General features: G+C 43.3%; 2 protein-coding genes across 2 annotated transcripts; both read left to right on the top strand.

The window, feature by feature from the left end:
• Nucleotides 1-2,735: 2,735 nt before the first annotated feature.
• Nucleotides 2,736-7,995, top strand: LOC129858597 (uncharacterized). Its single transcript, XM_055927921.1, has 4 exons — nt 2,736-2,882; nt 5,540-5,774; nt 5,944-6,047; nt 6,149-7,995. The coding sequence occupies exons 1-4, from the start codon at nt 2,736-2,738 to the stop codon at nt 6,299-6,301; spliced, it is 639 nt and encodes a 212-aa protein (XP_055783896.1). The 3' UTR covers nt 6,302-7,995.
• Nucleotides 7,996-8,616: 621 nt separating this feature from the next.
• On the top strand, nt 8,617-11,784 carry LOC129857666 (uncharacterized). Its single transcript, XM_055926140.1, has 4 exons — nt 8,617-8,912; nt 9,007-9,276; nt 9,371-9,475; nt 9,594-11,784. The coding sequence occupies exons 1-4, from the start codon at nt 8,651-8,653 to the stop codon at nt 9,977-9,979; spliced, it is 1,023 nt and encodes a 340-aa protein (XP_055782115.1). The 5' UTR covers nt 8,617-8,650; the 3' UTR covers nt 9,980-11,784.
• Nucleotides 11,785-24,113: the final 12,329 nt, after the last annotated feature.

Here is a 24,113-nt window from a genome sequence, read left to right as displayed (position 1 = left end):
TCGAAGCTCATGGCAGGCTGACGGCTCTCGACGCTCATGGCAGGCTGACGGCTCTCGACGCTCATGGCGCTCTGACGGCTCTGGCTGCTCATGGCGCTCTGACGGCTCTGGCTGCTCATGGCTCTCTGACGGCTCTGGCTGCTCATGGCTCTCTGACGGCTCTGGCTGCTCATGGCTCGCTGGCGGCTCTGGCAGATCCTGTCTGGTTGGCGGCTCTGGCAGATCCTGTCTGGTTGGCGGCTCTGGCAGATCCTGTCTGGTTGGCGGCTCTGGCAGATCCTGTCTGGTTGGCGGCTCTGGCAGATCCTGTCTGGCTGACGGCTCTAGCGGCTCCTGTCTGGCTGACGGCTCTAGCGGCTCCTGTCTGGCGGATGGCTCTGTAGGCTCATGGCAGACGGGCGGCTTTGCAGGCTCATGGCAGACGGGCGGCTTTGCAGGCTCATGGCAGACGGATGGCTCAGACGGCGCTGGGGAGACGGATGGCTCAGATGGCGCTGGGGAGACGGATGGCTCAGATGGCGCTGGGGAGACGGATGGCTCAGATGGCGCTGGGGAGACGGATGGCTCAGATGGCGCTGGGGAGACGGATGGCTCTGGCCGGATATGGTGCACTGTAGACCTGGTGCGTGGTGCCGGAACTGGAGGCACCGTGCTAATGATAAGCACCTTCCTACTAGTGCGGGGAGCAGGGACAGGGCACACTGTATTCTCAAAGCCCACTCTATAACTGATGCGTGGTACCGGCACTGGTGACGCCGGGCTGAGGACAAGCACATCAGGATTAGTAGGGGGAGAAGATACAGTTTGTACAGGGCTCTGGAGACGCACTGGTAGCTTAGTGCGTGGGGCCGGAACTGGAGGCACCGGGCTAGATACACGCACTACAGGGAGAGTGCGTGGAGGAGGAACAGGGCTCAGGATACGCACTGGTATCCTAGTGCGTAGTGTAGACACTGTAGGTACTAGGCTGGGGCGGGGAGGTGGTGCCGGAAATACCGGACCGTGGAGACGTACTGGCACTCTTGAGCATTGAGCCTGCCCAACCTTACCTGGTTGAATGCTCCCGGTTGCCCGACCAGTGCGGGGAGGTGGAATAACCCGCACCGGCCTATGTAGGCGAACCGGGGAAACCATGCGTAAGGCAGGTGCCATGTATGCCGGCCCGAGGAGACGCACTGGAGACCAGACGCGTTGAGCCGGCCTCATGACACCTGGCTCAATACCCAATCTAGCCCTACCAGTGCGGGGAGGTGGAATAACCCGCACTGGGCTATGCACTCGTACAGGAGACACCGTGCGCTCTACTGCGTAACACGGCGCCTGCCCGTACTCCCGCTCTCCACGGTAAGCCTGGGAAGTGGGCGCAGGTCTCCTACCTGCCCTTGGCCCACTACCTCTTAGCCCCCCCCCAAGAAATTTTTGGGAATTACTTACGGGCTTTTTTGGCTTCCGTGCCAGACGCGTTCCCTCATAGCTCCGGTTCCTCTCTCCGGTAGCCTCTGCTCTCCTCCGTGCCTCCAGCTCAGCTTTGGGACGGCGATATTCTCCCTGCTGTGCCCATGGACCTCTCCCGTCCAATATTTCCTCCCAAGTCCAGAAATCCTTGTTGCCCTGTCGAGCTTTCCCTTGCCTCCGCTGCTTGGCTCTGGAGTGGTGGGTGATTCTGTAACGGCTGTCCTCCTCTTCTTCATCCGAAGAGGAGCAGGGATTGAACCAAGGCGCAGCGAAGTTTGAACACATAATGAATTTAATGACAAGACGTAAAACGAACACGAACTACACTTGAAATGATACAAAATAACAAACGACGTAGACTGACCTAAACATGAGAACTTACATAAACACGAAGAACGCACGAATAGGAAAACAGACTACATAAACCGAACAAACCGTATACAGTTCCTTATGGTGCAGACATAACACAAACACGGAAGACAATCACCCACAACGAACACTGTGACAACGCCTACCTAAATATGACTCTTAATTAGAGGAACGCCAAACACCTGCCTCTAATTAAGAGCCATACCAGGCAACCCAAAACCAACACAGAAACAGAAAACATAGAATGCCCACCCAACCTCACGTCCTGACCAACTAACACACATAACAACTAACATAAATAGGTCAGGAACGTGACAGCCGCGACTGTAAATAGTATAATTAGTCTAAAAAATTGTTATAAGTACACCTCTGCATAACATTGTATCCTTATTAACATTAAAGAAATAAAAAAAAAAGAAAAAAGAAAGAAACATAGATCAACTTACAACAAAGAATAACTTTATTAACATTGTTTTTTAGTCTGTAACAGAAAAGACTTCAAGTGCATCAATTTGCCTGAAATGTTTTTAAAAATTCAAGCCTTATTTAAACTGTAATTTTTTTTGACCATTTGATACTGAAAACTAAAATAAAATCAATAAATAATAATACATTCAAATTGATCAGCAACATTAACTCAGGAGCACAATATGTGAAACACTTTGACCTATAAAACAAAAACGAATAAAACAATTTGTGCTGATTTTTTCAAATCAAAATGAGGAAGTCAGGATTAATGGCTACAATGAGCATGTTTTGCAGAGCACAGCTTTTCGAAGCGGGGTTTGAAGCATGATACTGCAACTCTCAGCTCCTGCTCAATGTTTAGCTGGGACCTGTACTTGGTCTTCAGTGCAGCAACAGCAGAGAAGCCAGTCTCACAAAGATAAAATGTTGCAAAAGGAAGAAGAATGCCCATGGCCCTCTGCCCTAAGAGTGGAAACTGCCTCTCTACACTCAGCCAGAATTCACTCAGTGTCTGTGATGTGAACCTCAGTCTCAATGTGGAGTCAGACGTCATACCAATGAACTGGTCCTCCTCTGCAGAGCTGAAACCAGTTGGAGCTGGTGCATTGAAAGGATCTCTCACCCAGTCATATTGGGAACTGTTTTCAGGGAAGTACTTTTTAAAGAATCACATCAGTGATGAAATATGCTCCTTAATATATGGAATCACTGAGGTGGCATCATAGTCAGTAGTGTCAACAAATTCATGCAGGTTCTCGAATGAATCAGTATTTCCTGATTTCCTGATCAGTATTTTATTTTTGCAGCACTTGCGTCATCCAGCATGACAGAGACCATGTCTAATGCTGCAGGCAGTATCAGCTCCTCTGCTATGGAGTTTTTTTGTTGTTGCACTGAGCAATTTGGTACGCCACCTTATTTGATGTTAACAGTGCTCGCTGGTTTACTGAAGTAGCATTCACAAAGCGGGATGAATATTGGCAATATTCGGCACGTTTTCGCTGAAAAAACTCAAGCGGCTGATCAGCGTGATTGGGGTGTAATGTCTTTAAGTGAAGCCTTAATTTATTTGGCTTCATGCTGTCCGCTGCCAACATTTTTAGACACAGTAAACATACCGGTCTTTCCTCGTCTCCCACCGTAGTCACAGTGAAGCCAAGCGCTACATACGCGTCGTCGTATTTCGGGAGACTTACGTTTGTCTCATTATCTCCGTCTCTCTCCGCCTTTCTTTTCATCCCTGTTAATATTTTCCCATGGTGTCTCTTAAGGGTTTGTTATCTGCACTTCATATCTCCTGCTCTGTGCTGTGTGCTCTTGTTCCGTGCAAAAAAAACCTGCTCCCTGCGGCAAAAAAAAGCATTTTCCCCGGGGTCACACGCCCCCCCCCAAGGGGGGCGCGCCCCACTATTTGAGAAGGACTGACTCTATACCAACACTCCTTGCTTGGTGGGCAAAACAACGAAAAAACGCCACCTGCTGGAGGGAAACAGATTTCCTGCCGATTTTGGCCTTTCTCTTCCTCTCTTACTTTCACTTTGACGGCTACTTTTACTTTTATATTCTAGTAGGATATATCTACGCCTTGAATTAGACAGCGACATTTAGAAAACGCTTTGCTGCTGAACAAAAAATGCATACCCTAGTCTTTCTGCATGCCTTTGCACTAGGTAAGTTCAAATTTCATGTTAGGGCTAACAAGTCTTTATGTCCTCCCTTACAAAAAAATATTGCAGTTTTGAAACTGCAGTAACTTCAGTCGACTGTGGTGTTTTTACGCAGTAATTGCAAAATAACAGTGTACTGCAGTTGAATTGCAGTTGTACTGCACTCTAACTGCAGTTATATTGCAAATTTACTGCAGTAAAAAAAAAAGGTTATTTTGGATGCAGATTTGTATTAGTCTATAAATAAATCTCTTTGCCAAAATTCGTCATCTCTCCCATGTCTTATTCGTCTAGTACTTTTTAAAGTGTAAGGATAATAATTTAGCCATAGTTGTTCTGAAATGTTTATTGCTTGCCAACATTTTACTCCTATGTTTAATATAATGCACATACATTAATTATTCATTTTGGTTGCCTATCCTGACGTGAAGTTTGTTCTGTAGAAAGTATTTGACCATAGTCACAAAATTAATGAAATTATAAGGGGGGAAAATTCTGACTGGGGGGAGATTTTCGGAACAACATTTGTTCGCTCATTATAGGCAGGATTAGGCGGATTGATGAGGGCGACATTTTCAGAGCTAAACTGACCAAAACACACCTCCAACAACACATAAAACCTCACATAATTATGAGACACCACATTAAAATAGAGACACCAAACCATCTTCCACATGTTCAGGCTATCCTAACTTCCAATTCTTAAAAACTCCACATATTACTATACACATTTGCATAAAGTAGCACTAAATCACTCACGAACAGTAACTCTTGAACCATTCATGCTAGATACACCAAACCAACTTTCACAGGTTTAGGCTATCCTAACTTCAAATTCTTAGAAGTGGTTAACAACTATAACTATATAAATTAGCATAAAACAACTCACCAACAGTAACTCTTGAACCATTCATGCTAGATACACCAAACCAACTTTCACAGGTTTAGGCTATCCTAACTTCAAATTCTTAGAAGTGGTTAACAACTATAACTATATAAATTAGCATAAAACAACTCACCAACAGTAACTCTTGAACCATTCAAACTAGACACACCAAACCAATCAATACACTTTTACAGCTACCTACTTTTTCAACTATAACCAGTCATTACCATTACTACTGCTGTCAGTACCACTACACTAACTTATTTCAAAACCATAGTTTAAAACAAGTTAGCAAGCACACCACATTTTCTTCAGGAAATGTACATTTTCAGTATTGTAGATTACCTTTGTCTAGCCACTTAATCATATCAATCTTCATCCACTCTTTCTTCCATCTACAGATAGCAGAACTTATAACTTTTATGATTCCCAGACAATTTAACCTCAGGTTTGTCTCCTGCTGTCTAAGTTAATTTTAGCAATTGAACCATGGAATTTGATTTGACTACTAGACTATCTGCCTTTTGCTGTTTTTCTGGAGATCTTTGGCTGCTCACACATAAGTGTCTCATACTAGTGATTTACGATCTGTGATGTCCTCAGTCCTCATTGTTATCATCATTATTGAAACTACAGCACTGGCTCCAGACCAGCTGTCAGGGGCATAAAGTAACCTCACACCCTCTTCTTCCAGCTGGGTGAGGAGCCCTCTAATAAGGAGTCTGGTCTATTGATGAAGAGGCTATCACCTAACAGCACCACCCTATGGTACGCAGGCCTGGAACGTAAAGTGGAACTTTTGGCTGATGATTCTTTCGATATCTTGCTGCCCAATGTAACGGCTGTTGATAGCGGGAGGTACAAGTGTCTCCTGGCAGCACCTGTAGGAGAGCAGAACCAGCAGGGCCAGGTTCACCTCAGAGTGACAGGTGAGTGTGTTCTATTCTCATTGTGTGCTTGTTTTGGTATGTAAACAAACTGTATATTGCATGTGGATGTTTTAAATTGGACCCCCAGAGAGTTCCTCTGTGCTGATATATACTCTTTGAAAGTTTCCAGTGGTGCTCAAGGATTTGTGTATTATTTTTTCATTTGCAGGTTGCCTTTACAATAAGTCCACAGACCAATCAGAAAGCAATACCATCCTAGTTCTTTCCATTGTGGGGCTTGTGGCAGCATTGCTGATATTCACCATCAGCTATGTGAGTTGTCCACTATCCTCTCATTCAGTGGTGATAGTTTCAATGTATTTCATTTAAGGTTTTTTATTTTATTTACAAAAAAAATATTATTTTTACCATAGGTAACCGTTATGAATATGTTACCACCAAGGATCAAGAAGAATCCACAAGAACAACTTCTAGATGCACCCTTTGAGAAGAAGGATTTCATGTTGATCTACACACTGGGGCCAAACTGGTCAGGACAGGCTTCCAAAAAACATGTCTGTGTGTGAGACCCTGTTCTGCTAGTTTGGGCACATTGTATACTTGAATGAGGAAAGGCAGAGAAAGAGTAGTGCACTTTTGAAGCTGAGTAAGGAGCCAAAGAGCTTACACAGAATGAAAGTTAAAGTGAGAGCTTAGTCTTTAAAATAAAAGAGAGACCACGGCTCCCCACCCATTATAGAATCATTAAGTTAGTAAGTGGTGGCTAAAATAAGAGAGGTAATTATGACAAAAAAATAATAGGGTGTGAGAGAGATTAAAGTAGATGTCACACGTCAAAATTTGATGGATGACCCTATGTGAGCCTATGTGACCGCTATGTGAACCTAAGGGGCTGCCTGTCAGGACATTCTGATGGTTAGGTGGGGGTCTTTGGGTAAGGGTCCAGTTGTCAGGTCAACCGGTAATGATTTATGACCCCAGCCTGATTTATGACCCTATGTAATGATTTATGACCCTATGTCCTGTTGTAGCAGGCATGCCCATATTTGGGCTTCCGGTCAGGACATCCTGGCCGGGGTGGGGGTCTTTGGGGTAAGTGTCAAGCTGTCAATGTCGTAAATCAAAAAAAGATCATGATTTATGACCCTATGTAGTGATTGATGCCCCAATGGTTTGTAGAAGGGGGGCATGCCCATATTTGGGCTTCCGGTCAGGACATCTTGATGTTTAGGGGGGCTTTTTGGGTAAGTGACCAGGTGTCATGTCAAACTGTTCCTGGATGTCTAGTGTTGGGGGTTGTTAATGAACATTTCAAAGAGGCTGGCTTTGCAGAAGCCTTATAAAGCCCCAAAACAATGCATGTTTAAGATTGTACAAGATAAACCCCTTGAATATTAAACAAAAATGACACATATGCCAATTTATGGTATGTTATGCTCGGCTTGTCATGAACCCAGTGAACAAAGCATTGAGGAAGTTCTGTGTGAAGCTCCAGAATGTTTTAAAGGATTTTTGGGTACGAGTGAGGGCCACATGTCTTACATATTCCAGCCGGAGGATTCTACGGTAAAGATCTTCAACGCCAGTGGCCCCAAACCCGTTTATCCGGCAAAACCTGGGAGTTTTTCTCCTGCTCTGGGCATGAGAGAATGGCTAAACATCAGGCTGGCTCTTTGTAAAATTGAACAGGTCCTGAGTGGCACAGCTGTGCCTGGCTATGCGTTGGAAGAACAGGTCTTCGGACGCAGTGATCTCAAGGCTCTAAGAATTGCTTCAATGGACTATAACCCTGACAACAAAGTGACAATTTTAGCCTGTGAAGTTTATGATGCGGGTAATGCTACAAAGTCTGTCAATTCTCCAGTAGCATCCAGAGCATGCAAAGATGTCAACTTTTTTATTCCTGTGTTTAGTTTTAAATGGGTGGATTATCCAATTTTCATAACACTTATGAATGAGCTGGACATTCTCTTCAAAAATCGCGAACAGTTAAGGCGCTGGCCTCGACTTTTCTTGAGACATAACCAGGACCAAAAGGCCCGACGTAGGATGTACCCCCGGAGTGAAAACTTACCCAGTGTTGATGAGCCTGCAAAGAGATCCCGGCATTTTGATGACCAACTGGACACTGACAATGGGGGGTGGTTGCATCAGATCCCTGGATCTGTAAGAAAGGCTTCGTAAAATACCTTAAGAATGTAACGCTATAAAATGTATGTACTAAATATTTTGAATGAAATAAATGGTTTTAAAAGCAGAATCTCACCACGTTATGAACTCTCGCGTTTGTTCACTCTTAGCGCAGTCTGTCCCTGAGAAAAAACTTGCGCAATGTGCGCGCGTATGTGCGTGCGTGTGCTGTAGTGGCTGTGTGTGTGTGTGTGTGTGTGTGTGTTTCAAAAACAGAAAAAGGGGGCGAGGTGTTTGTAAAAAAAAAATACCCTTGCATCTGCGCTTAAGGCTCTCTATGCATTGGGGTCGTTTGAAACCAAGGTTTACACTATCTGGCAAAACAGATGCCTAAAAGTCATTCAGCCCAGCGATGTCGAGACCTCCCCACCCCAGCATCTAGATGCTAGCCTCCGGAAATTTTAGAATATCAAAAGATACCTAATGTTTAGACACCCCCCCAATACCCTATGTTTGAACCAAATGGCCGGTGTTTGAACCACATGCCTTAGGCTTCAAAGATAACTTTGAGGCGGTTTTAGCGCGAAAAAATACGACACCACTAGAGTCAGACGGCTACAAAAGCTAAGCAAAACAGGTCCCCTGTTAGCTTCGTTTTAGCGCATTTACCCTACAGCATTCCCCCAGGAATAGTTATCGGACGGACCCCGTTAAAAAAGATAATCTGGGAAAAAACCTCCTCATGGATATTTCTGAAGGTTAGTTCTTGAAATAAATATTTACATATGCTATATATTAGATTTGTTTGTTCTTGGGAATTGTTTGAAAACGTTGTATGTTATAGAAATATTAAACAGGCCTTAGGGCCCGGATTCTTAACGTATAAAATGTCAATATTAGCTAAAATGATTAGAGCTTTAATATTATCTAATGTTTTTTTAGATTCTCAAACCTTCACTCAGATTCTCCGAGATATAACTGAACTCGAACCGGCCGTAGGGTCTCCGGAACAAATTGCTTACATCCCAACGCCGACCCTGAATTGTAGTAAGTAAGATCCAAGAATTCCGTAAGAATATTTATACCTTAAAAACAAAAAGTGTCGGCATCTTATATTAAAAGTTATTTTATGTGTTTACAGCGGAAATACATCCTAGAACGGGTGCCATAGGGAGTCTACACGGTTTCTGTGAAGGATATGCCTACGAGACAATTTTGCCCTACTCCCAGGATGTATTTACACACAAGCCGCAAACAGAGACTTTAAACGGCCTGTCAACTCCCCTGACCCAGGACCGTTGGACGCCCCCTATTAAACACCAACGGACAATCAGGGCCCAGATCCACAGGTCCGCTTCACCCGAACAATACTACTGGGAGGGTATTCACGAGACAGCGTTACAAGGACAAGGTATGAATCAATTATCATTTATATATATATTTTATTTTTATGCCTGAATATGTTTAAACATGGACTAATGCTGTTTTGTTTTTTTAAATTTCAGGCTCACAAGCTACAGACCAGGCAGATGCTATAATTAGGGTTGCCCAAAGACATGTTCCCGAGTTCTCAGAGCTTCTTCAGAACAGCCCTCTTCAAAAAAGCCGAGGTATTTAATTAATGTATTGTTAATATATAGGCTTATATCTGAAATGTATTTTACATTTTTATCAAACATATTTTAGGGTTAATAACCTATTTTTCTGTATGTATTATTTTTAATGCAGACTCCTCGCCGGCTTATAAAGACATCCAAGAAGCTACACATCTAGATCCCGAGGAGGCGCCAAAGACCCCAGTCAACAGAACAGCGAAGCCTGATGATTTCAAAGTTTTAAATGACATTTCTGAGGTAGACGATTTGATGTTCTGTGAAGTGGCCAACCTTATTGAAGCGGCCAATTCTGGTGGGGCAACAGCCTCTTGTGAAATAGACCAAGCCGTGCTTTTCAAGGCTTTTACACAGGGTTTAAAATCACGAAAGGCTTTACTTCAACGTCGTATGGGTATTCTATTCGAACATCAATACAATCAGGATGTGTCATTCTGGCGTAGAGAGCTTCCCCGCATGTTAAACAACAGTAGGGTTAAAACAAGCAAATACCTCCGTTAAAAAACACATATGTAAAAAAACACAAGCACACACATCCTTAAGTAGAGAAATGGCGCCCCCTATAGACCTAAGCGAGACAATTGAAACCCTCTTAGCGGAAATCCCTACAGAGCTCCAAGATATAATTAACCATATGAATGATTCTGGGCTAATTGACATAGGGGCTATAGATGAAAACCTATTATCCCAGATTCCCTCCGAACTCATTGAAATTATTACACGTATGAATGAGTCAGGGTCTGCCGATGAAAACAGGTTATCACAGATACCCGAATCAATCATATCTTTAATTACCCAGATGAACGAGAGCCCTAGGTTTAATTCTGCACCCCCTACACCTCTAAGCCATCCTTTAACACCCATGTTCGAAGAGGAAACCCAATACGATGTTTTTGAACAGCTGAACAAATGTCTATCAAATCTGGAGCGGGAAGGTCTTGATCACAATGTACAGAACGAGAGCCCTAGGTTTAATTCTGCACCACCTACACCTCTAAGCCAGCCTTTAACACCCATGTCTGAAGAGTCTGAAACCCAATACGATGTTTTTGAACAGTTGGACAATTGTCTAGCAAATCAGGATGGGGATGGTCTTGATCGCAGTGAACATGTTTTGTATCGAAATAAATTCCACAATATTGAGGTTCGACAGTTTTTCAATTTCGCATGGGGGGGTCAGATTCGGGAATATGCTGTGTTTTACGTAATGCTTATGGACACTTTGAATGAACTGGTAGATAGAGTTAGAGCTTATAGCCAACCAAGGGATACCTTACAGTTGGAAATTTTTGGAGACAGTCTGCAGAGCCGTGTGTCGCTTATTTTAAATAGGGGTGAAGCAGATCTTGAACAATTTGTTAACCTGCTAGAACGCCTTGTTCAGTCAAATTTAAACGTGCTAGCAGATAGGACCCTCGAACTTGTAGTACAATTAGTCCGGCCACCACAAGGGGGCGGCGGGCAGAGACGTAAACTCGATAGCCTGATGCAGTCCGAAATCATAAGCAATAAAAAGGCCTACCTCATATTCGTTCACAATCATGGTAATAAGCTATGCTTTGCCATAGGTTTGGCCCACTTACTCAGCCCAGGATGTACAGAGCGCGAAGCGTTACAGAAAGCTCAAGAGCTACAAAAGGCTGTGGGTTTAGGTATACAGGAGGCTGTGGCTTTCTCCGACATAGGCAAATTTGAAAACTTTCTGAATATCAAGATTGTGGTTTTGTACCACAGTAGAGCTAATGACGCTCTCTTGAAGTTCCAAAATATACAAGAGCCACACCCTAAGACTATGTACTTTTATGTGCAAAATGAGCATTACTATGCCGTAACTAACATCACAGCATTTTTAGGCGCCCCATATGTCTGTCCAGCCTGTCATACCGGCTACACCCGCAAGGGTGGGCACTCGTGCCGTTATAACTGTTCAGTATGTCTGGATAAACATTGCCCTATGCAACCGCTAAACTTGACACCCTGTGAGGATTGTCACCGCACATGTCGTTCGGCCTACTGTTACGAAAAACACAAAACTGAAACATGGCACCCCAAGGCCTGTAAATCTGTAAGCAGTTGTGACATTAACAAGAAATGTCCAAAATGTCATTGCAATTACAACCTTAAAATAGACAGCCCTAAACCCCATGTTTGTGGTATTCTACATTGCCCAATCTGTAAAGGGCCCTTGAAAAGCAGAGACGCAGAACTTGTTCAAGAAGTAACACATGAGTGTTACATTCAGCCCTTGGCTGAAGATGAACATACAGAGAAATATGTTTTTTATGATTTTGAGACAAATCAGCAATCAGGGGTTCACCTGCCTATTTTTGTATCTACCATGACTTTCACCGGTGAAAAGTGGTCGGCCGATGGGCCCGATTGCGCCCGACTCTTTCTAAAACATTTTAGAAAGGCCCAGTACAGAAACTTCACGTTTATAGCTCACAATGCGCGAGCCTATGACTCCTATCTGCTTCTGAACCCTTTGATACAGCAAGGCGTGGCGCCCAGTGTCATTGCTCAAGGGAGTAAAATCTTATGTTTTGTTGACCACGCCTTCAAACAGAGATACATTGACAGCTTAAGCTTCTTACCCATGAGATTGGCTCAAATGCCAGAGGCCTTGGGTTTTGAAAACTCGGTCAAAGGCTATTTCCCCCACTTCTTCACATCTGAGGAGAATCTACATTATATAGGAGCTTATCCAGCCCCCGAAATGTACGGTTGTGATCAAATGTCTCCCAAAGAGCGAGACAGTAAGACATGGAACTTTTGATTTTCATAAAGAGATGGAATCATACTGTGACAATGACGTGGTTATACTACGTGAAGGATGCCTCAGATTCAGAGAAGAGGTAATCAAAGATGCAGGCATTGACCCTTGGAGCTGTACAACTATTGCATCCGCGTGCATGAAAACCTATCGTACACACTATCTAACTCCAGCATCTATAGCTATCCCATCGCCAGACAACTACCGACGACAATTCAAGGCCTACTCTAGTGGCTCCATTCAATGGTTGGAGTACCTAGCCCAGGATAAAAATGTTTTTATACAACATGCTTTGAATCGGGGGGAGAAGGCTTTTGGGCCTTACCATGTAGATGGATACACACAGATTGACGGTGTTGAGACAGTGTATGAGTACAACGGTTGTTTCTTCCACGGTTGTAAATTATGCTTTGTCCCCCAGGCCATGTGTGTCCTAACCCAAAAGACTTTTGGGGAAATGTACCAAGAGTTTCAAGACAAACTGAATTCTTTAAAGGCTACATACGGGTTAAAAGTTGTGGTTTTGTGGGAACACGAATGGACAGCCCTGAAAAAGGCGGATCCTCATGTTCAGGCCTTCCTTACCCAATATGACCCTCCAGAGCCCCTGGAACCGAGACAGGCCTTGTTTGGAGGCAGGACCAATGCTTTGACATTGCGTTATGTAGCTCAACCCGACGAGACAATAGGCTATGTAGATTTTACATCCCTATATCCTCATGTAATGAGTTCCTCATGCTATCCTATAGGGCATCCTGAAATTATTCACAGCGACTTTGACGAACCCCAAAATTATTTTGGTTTAATCAAAGCGACTGTCTACCCTCCTAGGGGGCTGTTTATACCTGTGTTGCCTTACAAGGGGTCTAAAGGAAAACTTTTCTTTCCCCTTTGTCGCACATGCTGTGAACACAACAACCAGGAAAACCCATGTGATCACTCAGATCAAGAAAGAGCCCTGACCGGTGTCTGGGTCACCGTTGAATTCTCTAAGGCTTTGGAGAAGGGGTATCGTGTGGCCAAAATCTTTGAAGTGTGGAACTTTTCCAGGAAATCAGACACACTTTTTAAAGAGTACATCAAGACCTTCTTGAGATGCAAGCAGATGGCTTCAGGCTATCCAGCATCGGTCACAGATCAAGAAAGTAAAGAGAAGTACATTCAAGACTACCATGACAGAGAAGGCATACTTCTTGACCCTGACAGAATACAGGTCAACAAAACCAAAAGAAATGTTTCGAAATTGTACTTGAACTCCCTTTGGGGGAAGTTAGCGCAGAGAAGCAATATGCTAACAACTTCGATCATTAAAGATCCGGAAGAATTTTTGGAATTTGTTTTTTCGGACCAATACGAAATTTCACATTTTTCATTCTTGAGTCAAGACATTGCCCTGGTGCAATGGCGGCGCAACCCAAAGTGGGTTCTACCCCCAGGTAATGTAAATGTGTTTCTTGCAGCATTTACCACAGCCTATGCCCGACTTGAACTGTACACCCTCATGGAACAGCTTCAGCGGCGGGTTCTTTACCACGACACAGACTCTGTGGTCTATGTAAGCAAGCCGGGGGATTGGAACCCCCCACTTAGCAACTATCTTGGGGGTTTAACTAGTGAACTCGCCGAGGGTGACCATATCACAGAATGGTCCTCATGTGGGCCCAAAAGCTATGCTTTTAGGACTAAAGACAATCACGTGGTGTTGAAAGCCAAAGGCGTGACTCAAAACTACGAAAATGCCCCGCGTGTAAACTTGGAATCAATCACGCGCTTGGTCGAGGGGTTCGTAAATGACAAGAATAGTGACTTGGAGATTTTGACCTCCTACAACAAAATAGTGAGGGATAAAAAGGGGTTCCATCTAAGAAACGCCCCACTCACTAAAAGATTCAGGGTAGTCTATGACAAGAGACGGCTATTGCCTGACGGTACCACATTGCCCTTTGGCTACTGACTTAGGCTACAAGCCCCAGTGTGTCTTAAAGCTTAAGATATAATGACGGCTGTCGAGGATTTTGACCCCCGTTTAAAACTACCCTTTTCGGCCTTAATTGCAGGCCCATCAAACAGTGGTAAAACTTTTTTTGTAAAAAGTATTTTAGAGAATTCTGAACATGTGTTATCTCAAAAGCCTGACAATATTGTATGGTGTTATTCCTGTTACCAACCTCTGTATGATGAATTATTGAAGACAATAAAAATCAAGTTTGTTGAAGGAATACCCGATTCTCTGTCTGATGATCAACTTCTCCCCCCACATATACACAATCTGCTTGTTTTGGACGATATGCTATTTGCTGGTAGCGAACATCCAGAAATTGCAAGAGCTTTTACCCAATATACTCATCATAGAAACCTGTCCGTGCTTTACTTGGTCCAGAATGTGTTTCACCAAGGTAAAAATAGCCGTACCATTAGCTTGAATGCCAACTACATGGTATTGTTTAAAAATCCTAGAGACAAACTGCAAATTAGCACTCTAGCTCAGCAGATGTACCCTGGAAGGAAATCATACTTTATGGAGAGCTATGAGGACACTACCAAAGAGCCATTTTCTTATTTAATCGTGGATTTAAAAGCAAATACTCCAGAACACCTTAGGCTACGTACAGGTCTGTTTCCGTGGGAGCGGCCTGCTGCATACCTTCCTAAAAAGTAAACGCTATGTCTCTGCGTTTAAAAAGAAACCTGCCCCTCTTGACAAGGCTAGTTGGGTCTACAGCTAAAGGACGGAAGGCCATCTTGGGTAGTTGTTCTTCAGATCTCATATTAGCCTTATGTGAGATTGCTTTGAATCTTCTCAAAGGACGCATTCCACTCACCCTGAACCAATTGAAAAAATTAAAGAGACAAAAGACCGCGATCAAACTCTTTGCCAATAAAAGGGCCAGTCTTCAAAAGAAAAGACATAGTATACAACAGTCTGGAGGTTTTCTTATACCTTTACTCAGTATAGCCGTGCCCTTCATCACCAGCCTTATTGCGGCCAGACGTGGGGGTTGAACACGCGGTGTGATGGCCACTAAAATGTACTTGGTGCCACAACAAGAGTTGGATAGACTTAAAAATCAAATGCAGGGTCCTGAAAATATCAGACAAACAGCTGAAAATGATTTGGATACGGCCATGAAGGATGTTTTGAACCGAAAAGGATTGAACCCTTATGATAAGATCCAAAAATACACAAACCTAATGCAAAGATATTTGACTCTGGTAAAGCAAGGGGAGAGAGAGACCAACCATTTAACACTTTCCCTACCGGACCCTTTAACAGATGTCGAACCTAACGATAGCCAGGCCCCGGTAAGGCCTGTACCGGCGCTCTTACCTAGTGAAGATCCTATGTCTGGTGAAGCTCAAATGCCTTTTGAAGATAAAGTTATGCATGACCTACTGACACATGTGCCTTTACGTAACCGGAAGAATGTTAAATACATTATGAACAAGATAAAAGACTCAAAGGGATTAGCTGCTTGGAACGATTCTGGAGAGTTTATACTTCAGGGCGCTGTTGTTAGGGGTTCCCATATGGTGGACTTACTTAAAAGTACCACGGCTGCCCACAAGGTTGCTGATGACCGAAGGCCTCCCGGCTGGCGTCAGTTTCTTAAGGCCCTGGCAATCCTGAACATTCCCCTCTCGGGTGTACCCAACCATAAGCTTCGTCAACAGATTCAAGCTTTAAAACAAAAGCCTTCAACGAGATACAGCACCCCTAAAGATGCCCCAACGACACCGCCCCCCTATGAAAGCGATGATGCTAACTCATTTACTCCCATGAACGTCTCAGGACCTTTTCCTAATCCCGATCTCTCGGCGTGGTTAGACTATTGAAAATGACTTTTGAATGAGTATGATTAAATTCAATAAAATGTTTTATTTGAAAAATAAGCAATTTAACATTTGTGGCATTCTTGAAACATATGACGTGAGCATACGCCTTGATTACGCTTTCTTAAACGACACACATTTGAACACTTTTGATATTTTCTAACAAAACAAGATACAAAGTTATCATTACTTCTTAAATCATCCTTATAAAGAAACATAACATCTTCAAAAGAAACTCCCCGGGCTCTTTGGCACAGGTAAAATACACAGTGGTGACCGCATGTAGTGGAAAGGTTATCTTGCACTTGTTTGATGCTGTAGTAGATCTTTGAACCGTTTAGGGTCAAAAAATCTTTAATAGATTTAGGGAAATGTGAAAAACCGGGGGGAAAGCCATAGGAATCAAAAAAAGTTGAGATTTTTCTTCCACCTTCCTGTTCTAATGTCATAGCTAGCCAATGTTCACCAGGCATGTGTTTAGGATGGGTATTGACAATAAACATTGCAGGCCTCTCAGGCCATATCTCAATAGGTAATTCATCACAAGCCATCACTCCACAAAATTGTTTTCCAATCAAGCGGCTCATGAGCCCTTCCAACTCTTGGGTATTCATGTCTTTGCTCAAAGGTCCTTAATAATAATCCACTAAGACCTGTCTTCGGGCATTCACTTCCAAGATTGAATCAGAGCATGCGTAAACAATCATGCTAACTGTACAGGTTAAAGGTGTACGGAAACGCATTTCCAGCCTGAGGTTACCTTGGGACATCACAGACAGATTTCCTGAGGTGTCATCATCAGGTGATAAATTGAAAGCATACAAAGTGTAACCCTCTGCAAAATCATTTCTGTCAATAGGCAAAGAGAGATCTTTTAGATGCCTCCCTGTGGCCAGGAATAGATTGTAAAATTCTCGCACAGATATGTTGTTGTTAAATTGGGGTTGGAAAGCCTTAGCAGGAACCTGGCGTCCGTCCTGACAGAGAGCTACATACTCTGCATTGAAGTGTTGAAAATTAAAGTTTTTTTTATCTAAACTCCCCGTATTAGAGGCGTGATCAACCAGACCTATAACCACATATCTAGGTAAAGGGCCTAGAAATAGGTTTTCTTGACTACAGATTCTACTGCCCACAGGTATGCTAAAGGTTTTCATGGTAATTCTTTGGAGAGGGTAAAGGGCATTTCCTTTCATCAAAGCATGTGAGTGACCCAGGCGTACTGCCGGAGATACAGACACTTTTTTAATAAAAAGGGTGGCCCCCAACACTTTCAAACTAAAATCCCCGTCTTGGGGGGACATCAGGCAAAACTCATCCTTGGCCCTGGTTAATTTTAATCTTAAATCAACAGAATTTAAGAGCAACCGTTCTTGAAAGAAAATGTCAGAGTGTATAGGGCCTAGCAAATGAAACTCTCGAGATTCGGCGCAGTAGCGAGCGCGTGCCGCCAGGCCTTTGTTTGCCCCGGTGGAAGGGTCTGTCGATTCCATAGAGACTCCTGCAGTATCCTTGCTAAACAACCCGGCGCTAAATTGTGTTTTGAGAGTGTCTTCGGAGTAGTTTAGCAAACACTCCATGATGGCTCTATATGGGTATGTGGCGCTGCTTTGACTGATTAGGCGTTCACCCAAAGTCACATCCACTTGGGAGAAGATGGTGGCCAAGGGGTAATTAATGAGACTCACTTTGGCATCGCCTGCAATATTAGACCCATCTCTTTTGGTCACTTTTAGACGTAAATGCACCAAGGTGTTGTTGAGGTCCAGATAGTTGTCACCGTGGCCTGGTATGAAAAATTCGATAGGCCCGTTATCTGTAATAGCCGAGAGGGGGGCTATCTCCACATAACTGGACCTGTCTATTGAATGCTGCGTTAACGGTGCCGTGAAAAGATCGAGTTCTGTCTTTATAGCTTCAGAGGACATTCGGTGTAAAAGAGCCATGTCACTTATTCTTTTAGAAAATACTTCCTAGTATTCTTTTTGGTCCAGACCTCCTCACTTTACCACGTCTTTGACTTACTGAGGTTCTTTTAACAGTTAACCTCCGCTTTTTAGGTGCAGGCCTGCGTCTTAAACCTGGGGGTCTCTTTTTTGGCCTTCGAGACAATATCATAAGACCCGAGCCTTCTTGATGCTCCACCTCTGGTGACGCTCTGCGGGTCATAGCATTTGCTACAACCTCACTTACTATATTTTTAGCCGCGGATTTTAAGTGTGGTTTGGCTATGCTGAAGCCTCTCTTCATAAACGGTAAAACCATCCTAAAGAGGTTACGAAATATACCCCCTATCCCCGCACCATACATTGTCGGTGCTCCATGATATCCTGGTAGTCCATTACCAACTTGATCCACATAGTATGAAACATAACGGTTGGGGTCGAGCTGAGGGTGCTCCATAACCCTTTTATTTGGTATTATGTTTATAAATATAATACCAAATATTATATATGTAGAGAGGTTTTGGTGGGTCTAAAGTGTAGTTTTACAATCGTTTTACCATAAGTAAATTCAATGTTTTCGTTCTGATCCGTTTTAAGCTCAACCAGAATGTTTTCAATATATTTCTTGCTGACGGGTACGTAGTGCGGCTTGTCATAATTGACAGTGACGATGTCCCCATCCTTTCCGTCTATATGAACTGTTCTCAGGAGGGGCACACATGTGTCTCCGACCCTTTGATAGGTTATGATGTCGGTATACACAAATATGTTGTAAAAGCCTGCATGGATATCCGCAGGGAATGGGAATAATTTATCTTTCACATACGTCCATTTATTGGGACCCATCCCCAACATGTAGGATAAATTACCGCTGGTCTTTATACCCCCGTTAGCAGGCCCTGAGATTTGTATCCTTTTATGGATTGGATTGTAGAATAGGAATATTTCCATCTTGTTTAGGGTTAGGTGTTCATTCAACTCTGAGACGATCCTGTCGACGGTTCTATAGAAACCTTTTTTAAGCTTAATAAGTTTCGCAGGTTCCGATAACTTTTTGCAATAAAAATCACGGTCCTTATCTTTGATATTATACCAACTATGGGGGTATGTAATCTCGCTGAGACCTACTTCCCAAGCCTCGGATAACTCTATAGGCTTTGGAAAATTGGTTGTATAATTCGAACTCTGATTATTACGATATATATGTGCAGACGCATTACTGGGGAGAGTCAGGTAGAAGCCGCTGTGTTCCATGATGCACTCGTGTGTACACGAGAATGAGGAGCTAGTTATCATGACTGTGGGTTTAAGTTAATCCCCGTTGCCTCCACCACATCATGCTCCAATACCCAACTGTTGAACTTTTGGGGCCAGTTTTTCCAGCGGACCAGCAACCATTTTTTACCCTTTTCTCTCTTCTGATCTAGAATCTCCTCCACGTGAAAGACTTTGTCTTTACCCAACTGGACCTTCTGTAATTCCTTTTCATAAAAAGATCCCTCTATAAGCTCCCCGTCATAATCTTGTAATTTGTAGACAGAGGGTATGCGTGGCAGACATTCTGTAACGGTAAACAACTCCGAGCTAAAGCCTTGTTCGTATTTTTTGTCGAAAACACCCCTCAATTTAGATATACGCACCAAGTCACCCACGTTGAATTTAAAGTTAATTTTTTTCTTACGGCGAACGGGGAACAAACCATACAGATTTTTAAAGACTTGAAAAGAGTTTTCAGAAGACACCTCCGACGGCTTCATCCTTATACTCTTATGATAATTGTTATTGTAACCCGTTACTAAATCCTGAACTATATCGAGATATCGGTGTGTGTTGTGAGCTGTAAAATATCTCCACATCCGCTCCTTCAAAGTTCTATTAAAGCGTTCCACAACCGAAGCTTTCAAATCCGAGCCTGTAGCAAAATGTATTATTTTATACTTATTCATCAGCTTCTGAAATGTTTTATTGAAGAATTCTTTTCCGCCATCAGTCTGCACTTTATTGGGTGCTCCTCCTGCCTTCAAGATCGAGTCAAAGGCCCGGGTTACCTCGGCCCCGCTCTTATTTTTTAAAACCCTTACAAAGGCTACTTTAGAGAAAATATCTATAACCGTTAGCATGTAGCGATTTCCATCATTTTTATCGGCAAGGGCCTGCATGTCGCATAGATCCGCCTGAAATTGGGATAAGGGATGCGTAGAAAAAACTCTATTTCTTGGAAAATGTTTTCTTACAGATTTATGGAGAGTATAGGCATCCTGCTCTGATAACCACTCACTCACTTTAGCATCGCTTAACAGGCTACCTGTTTCTTCGGCTATTGCTCTCTGTAAACGCTCTTTACCACCATAAGACCCTGGGTTAGCGGGATTATAATAAATGTTTTTCAACAGCTGTTCAGCCATCCTTCTTGCCTCTCTGAGGGACAATAACGTTAATGAGCCACTTTCAAATAACGACAACATTTCAGTTTGTGAATTTTTATTTTTTTAACACCAAGTATTACGTATACAACCAATTCAGGATTTGTTGCAAGATACAAGTCCCAGTTTTCTCAACAATCACATCATGCAACACCCTGTATATATGGTTTAGATTTACAGGTTTGTGTCGCTGAATTTTTAAAACACACACGTCGGATATATAAGTATATAAACAACAAATATGATACACGTTCACATTAAATGGGGGTTCAAACAAATAATGCAAAATCTTAGCCAAAGTTACTTCTAGCTCTTCAGACTCATCAAAAATTCTTGATACCATTTGTGTCCATTGCAAACTCCCACCCGTATGTCGTACATGATTCATGATTTGTTCCATTTTCAGCAAACGCTCTACATTAGCCCAGGTATTGTGTGTCGTGTAGAACGATACATTATTCACTTTATTTTCAATAATCTGATGCATAACATTTGTAAGGTCTCTCAAAAGAAAAAATGTATTTATTCGCTCCAACATCGTATACACATAGTTACCCATAGCTTTTACGTCTAAATAACAAAATGTCACTCGGTCTCTTGGGATTTATTGAGCCAGAAAAGCACCACATCAGCCACCACAGCTTCCCGGTATTTGTTGTCGGCCACCAGGGTGTGTCGGATTTCTTTGAGTTTCTCGTGGATGAAAATTGCCTCCTTCAGTTCATGTAGGAAGGCCTCGGTTACCCCGTAAACTCTGGGGATAGACGGCACAAGACCCATAGACTCCAGGGCGCTGACCAGCGATGGTATAAACCTGCGGGACCACAGTCTTTTCACCAGCTCCTCAAAATGATTGAAAAAGTAGTATCTCGGAGGGTCGTATAGGCAAGGATGACGACGCTGGCTGGGGTGATTGATCTCACAGCCGATGCATTTTTCTCTTATATAGTCGCCAATCACCAAGTCTAAAAGTGTAGCTACAGAGGCCTTGATGGTATCCACAAAAATAGTACTGACCACCCCATCAAACACATCCTCAGGCTGGGTACATGTAGGGGGTGTCGCGGGTCTTGCCAGGGGTGAGTAGAGTGTAGGGCTGCGAGGCATTGAGTCCTTAGTTTCGGGGCCCCATGACGTAGCGGAGTCCTCGTAGAAGGTAGGGATATCCATGGTCTATGATGAAATGAAGAACTCCACGCAGCCGCAGGGACGTCCATTCTGTCTTTGTATTTTCACCCTGTGAAATATTCGTCCTGAGGAGTCAGGGGTACCTTCCCAACGGGTCTCGTGCCCCGTGAACACACTATACCCCTTGGTGATAAGGCGCAGTTCAGGACACACAACCTTGCGAAAAACCGACCAGTCTTCAACACCATAGTCCAAGCCTACAGTCTGGTCTGTATATTCTTCTCCTTCAGCGACCGTATAGAGGGTCACTCTACAGGCCACGTAATCAAACCGATACCCCCACAGCTGTCCATTAGACATCAACACTTGATCTTTCAGCGCATTTGATGGAGGTATTTGGCTTCTATACACATTTAAAAAACGTTTTTTTGGAGCATCATATATTGCGGGTTGATACTTGGCCCGTGCTCTATGGACCAACCGAGGACCCGCTTCAGTTGTTACAGTCATCACCGCTTTGCCACCGATCCCAAATTCCATGGTTATTCTTAAGATCTTGTACAGTCTTAAACAGGAATTGTTCTGGGGCTTTATAAGGCTTCTGCAAAGCCAACCTCTTTGAAATGTTCATTAACAACCCCCAACACTAGACATCCAGGAACAGTTTGACATGACACCTGGTCACTTACTTACCCCAAACCCCACCCCCCCCCCCTAAACATCAGGATGTCCTGACCGGAAGCCCAAATATGGGCATGCCCCCCGTTCTACAAACCATTGGGGCATCAATCACTACATAGGGTCATAAATCATGATCTTTTTTTGATTTACGACATTGACAGCTTGACACTTACCCCAAAGACCCCCACCCCGGCCAGGATGTCCTGACCGGAAGCCCAAATATGGGCATGCCTGCTACAACAGGACATAGGGTCATAAATCATTACATAGGGTCATAAATCAGGCTGGGGTCATAAATCATTACCGGTTGACCTGACAACTGGACCCTTACCCAAAGACCCCCACCTAACCATCAGAATGTCCTGACAGGCAGCCCCTTAGGTTCACATAGCGGTCACATAGGCTCACATAGGGTCATCCATCAAATTTTGACGTGTGACATCTACTTTAATCTCTCTGGTGTGTTTTGTTAGAATGCAGTGATAGTGTTCTATTGTAATTAAGGTATAGCCATGCAATATATCATATTCTATTGCAGTGACAGGTGTGTGCCCCTGGTTGTGATGGATCCCTGGGTGTGGACTAAGATTGCAAAATAAATACAGCTTTGGTCTACTCAAAGGCATTTCAATATCTTTTATTTGAACGTTACCGATAGGCATACATCAATTACAAGCTCTTGTTAAGCTTTTTGGTTGGATGCAGTACGGCATGAGCGTCCCCCTTACCAGCCAGGTGTCTATAACACAGCAATGCCTTTTTTTATTAAGGTGGGTGTATCCAGCATAGGTTTCCTTTGCTGGAAAAAGTTAATCACACATAATCTACCATGTTTCAACTGTTTAAAGCAGTGTCTGCATGTTATTTGTAAACTTTTATTAGATACCTTTTTTTAAGTCTTACTATTACATTAATGGTTTGGTGTGCAGGCTATGAAAAAAATGCCTTTGTTGAATGCATCAATGTAGCCTGCCATACATCTGGCTGAGACAAAGGCAAAATAGTGCACAACCAGAAAAAAAAACTTAAAATACGCATACCTTCTAGCTTAACACTCATTAGGCATAGGCAATGGCAGCTACTTACATTTGCTATTCCAGGTGTAGTTGTGTTTACCGAACTTTCTAATACTAATTAATTATCCTTTTTGTTGTACTAGCTACATGTTATGTCATTGTATGTTGGTTATTACATGCTGGCAACAGCAGGATTTTTTGGGGGGGGACTATGTCCACAGTTGAATTTCTCCTCACTGTGCAATATACACTGAACAAAAATATAAACGCAACATGCAACAGTTTCAAAGATTTTACTGAGTTACAGTTCATAGAAGGAAATCAGTCAATTGAGATACATTCATTAGGCCCCAATCTATGGATTTCACATGACTGGGAATACAGACACGCATCTGTTGGGCACAGATTTTTAAAGGTAGGGGCCTGGATCAGAAAAACAGTCAGTGTCTGTTGTGACCACCATTTTCCTCATGCAGCATGACACATCTCCTTTGCATAGAGTTGATCAGACTGTTGATTGTGGCCTGTGGAATGTTCCGCTCCTCTTCAATGGCTATGTGAAGTGGCTGGATATTGGTGGGAACTGGAACACGCTGTTGTAAACGTTCATCCAGAGCACCCCAAACAAGCTCAATGGGTAACATGTCTGTGAGTACGCAGGCCATGAAAGAACTGGGACATTTTCAGCTTCCAGGAATTGTGTACAGCTCCTTGAGACATGGGGCCGTGCATTATCATGCTGAAACATGAGGTGATTGCGGAGGATGAATGGCTCGACAATGGGTCTCAGCATCTAGTCACGGTATCTCTGTGCATTCAAATTGTCATCGATAAAAT

This window comes from Salvelinus fontinalis, chromosome 6, assembly GCF_029448725.1.
Source record: "Salvelinus fontinalis isolate EN_2023a chromosome 6, ASM2944872v1, whole genome shotgun sequence".
In the NCBI taxonomy this organism is placed as follows: Eukaryota; Metazoa; Chordata; class Actinopteri; order Salmoniformes; family Salmonidae; genus Salvelinus; species Salvelinus fontinalis.
Note: the sequence above shows the minus strand (reverse complement) of the source record. Positions and strands in the feature narration are given on the sequence as shown.

Coding starts and splice junctions, on each gene's coding strand:
- LOC129858597 (XM_055927921.1), top strand. CDS start 2,736: ATGCCCATGGCCCTCTGCCCTAAGAGTGGAAACTGCCTCTCTACACTC. Junction 2,883..5,539: donor CCTCTGCAGAGCTGAAACCA/GTTGGAGCTGGT, acceptor CTCTTCTTCCAG/CTGGGTGAGGAGCCCTCTAA. Junction 6,048..6,148: donor TGATATTCACCATCAGCTAT/GTGAGTTGTCCA, acceptor TTTTTACCATAG/GTAACCGTTATGAATATGTT.
- LOC129857666 (XM_055926140.1), top strand. CDS start 8,651: ATGCTATATATTAGATTTGTTTGTTCTTGGGAATTGTTTGAAAACGTT. Junction 8,913..9,006: donor AACGCCGACCCTGAATTGTA/GTAAGTAAGATC, acceptor ATGTGTTTACAG/CGGAAATACATCCTAGAACG. Junction 9,476..9,593: donor CCCTCTTCAAAAAAGCCGAG/GTATTTAATTAA, acceptor TTTTTAATGCAG/ACTCCTCGCCGGCTTATAAA.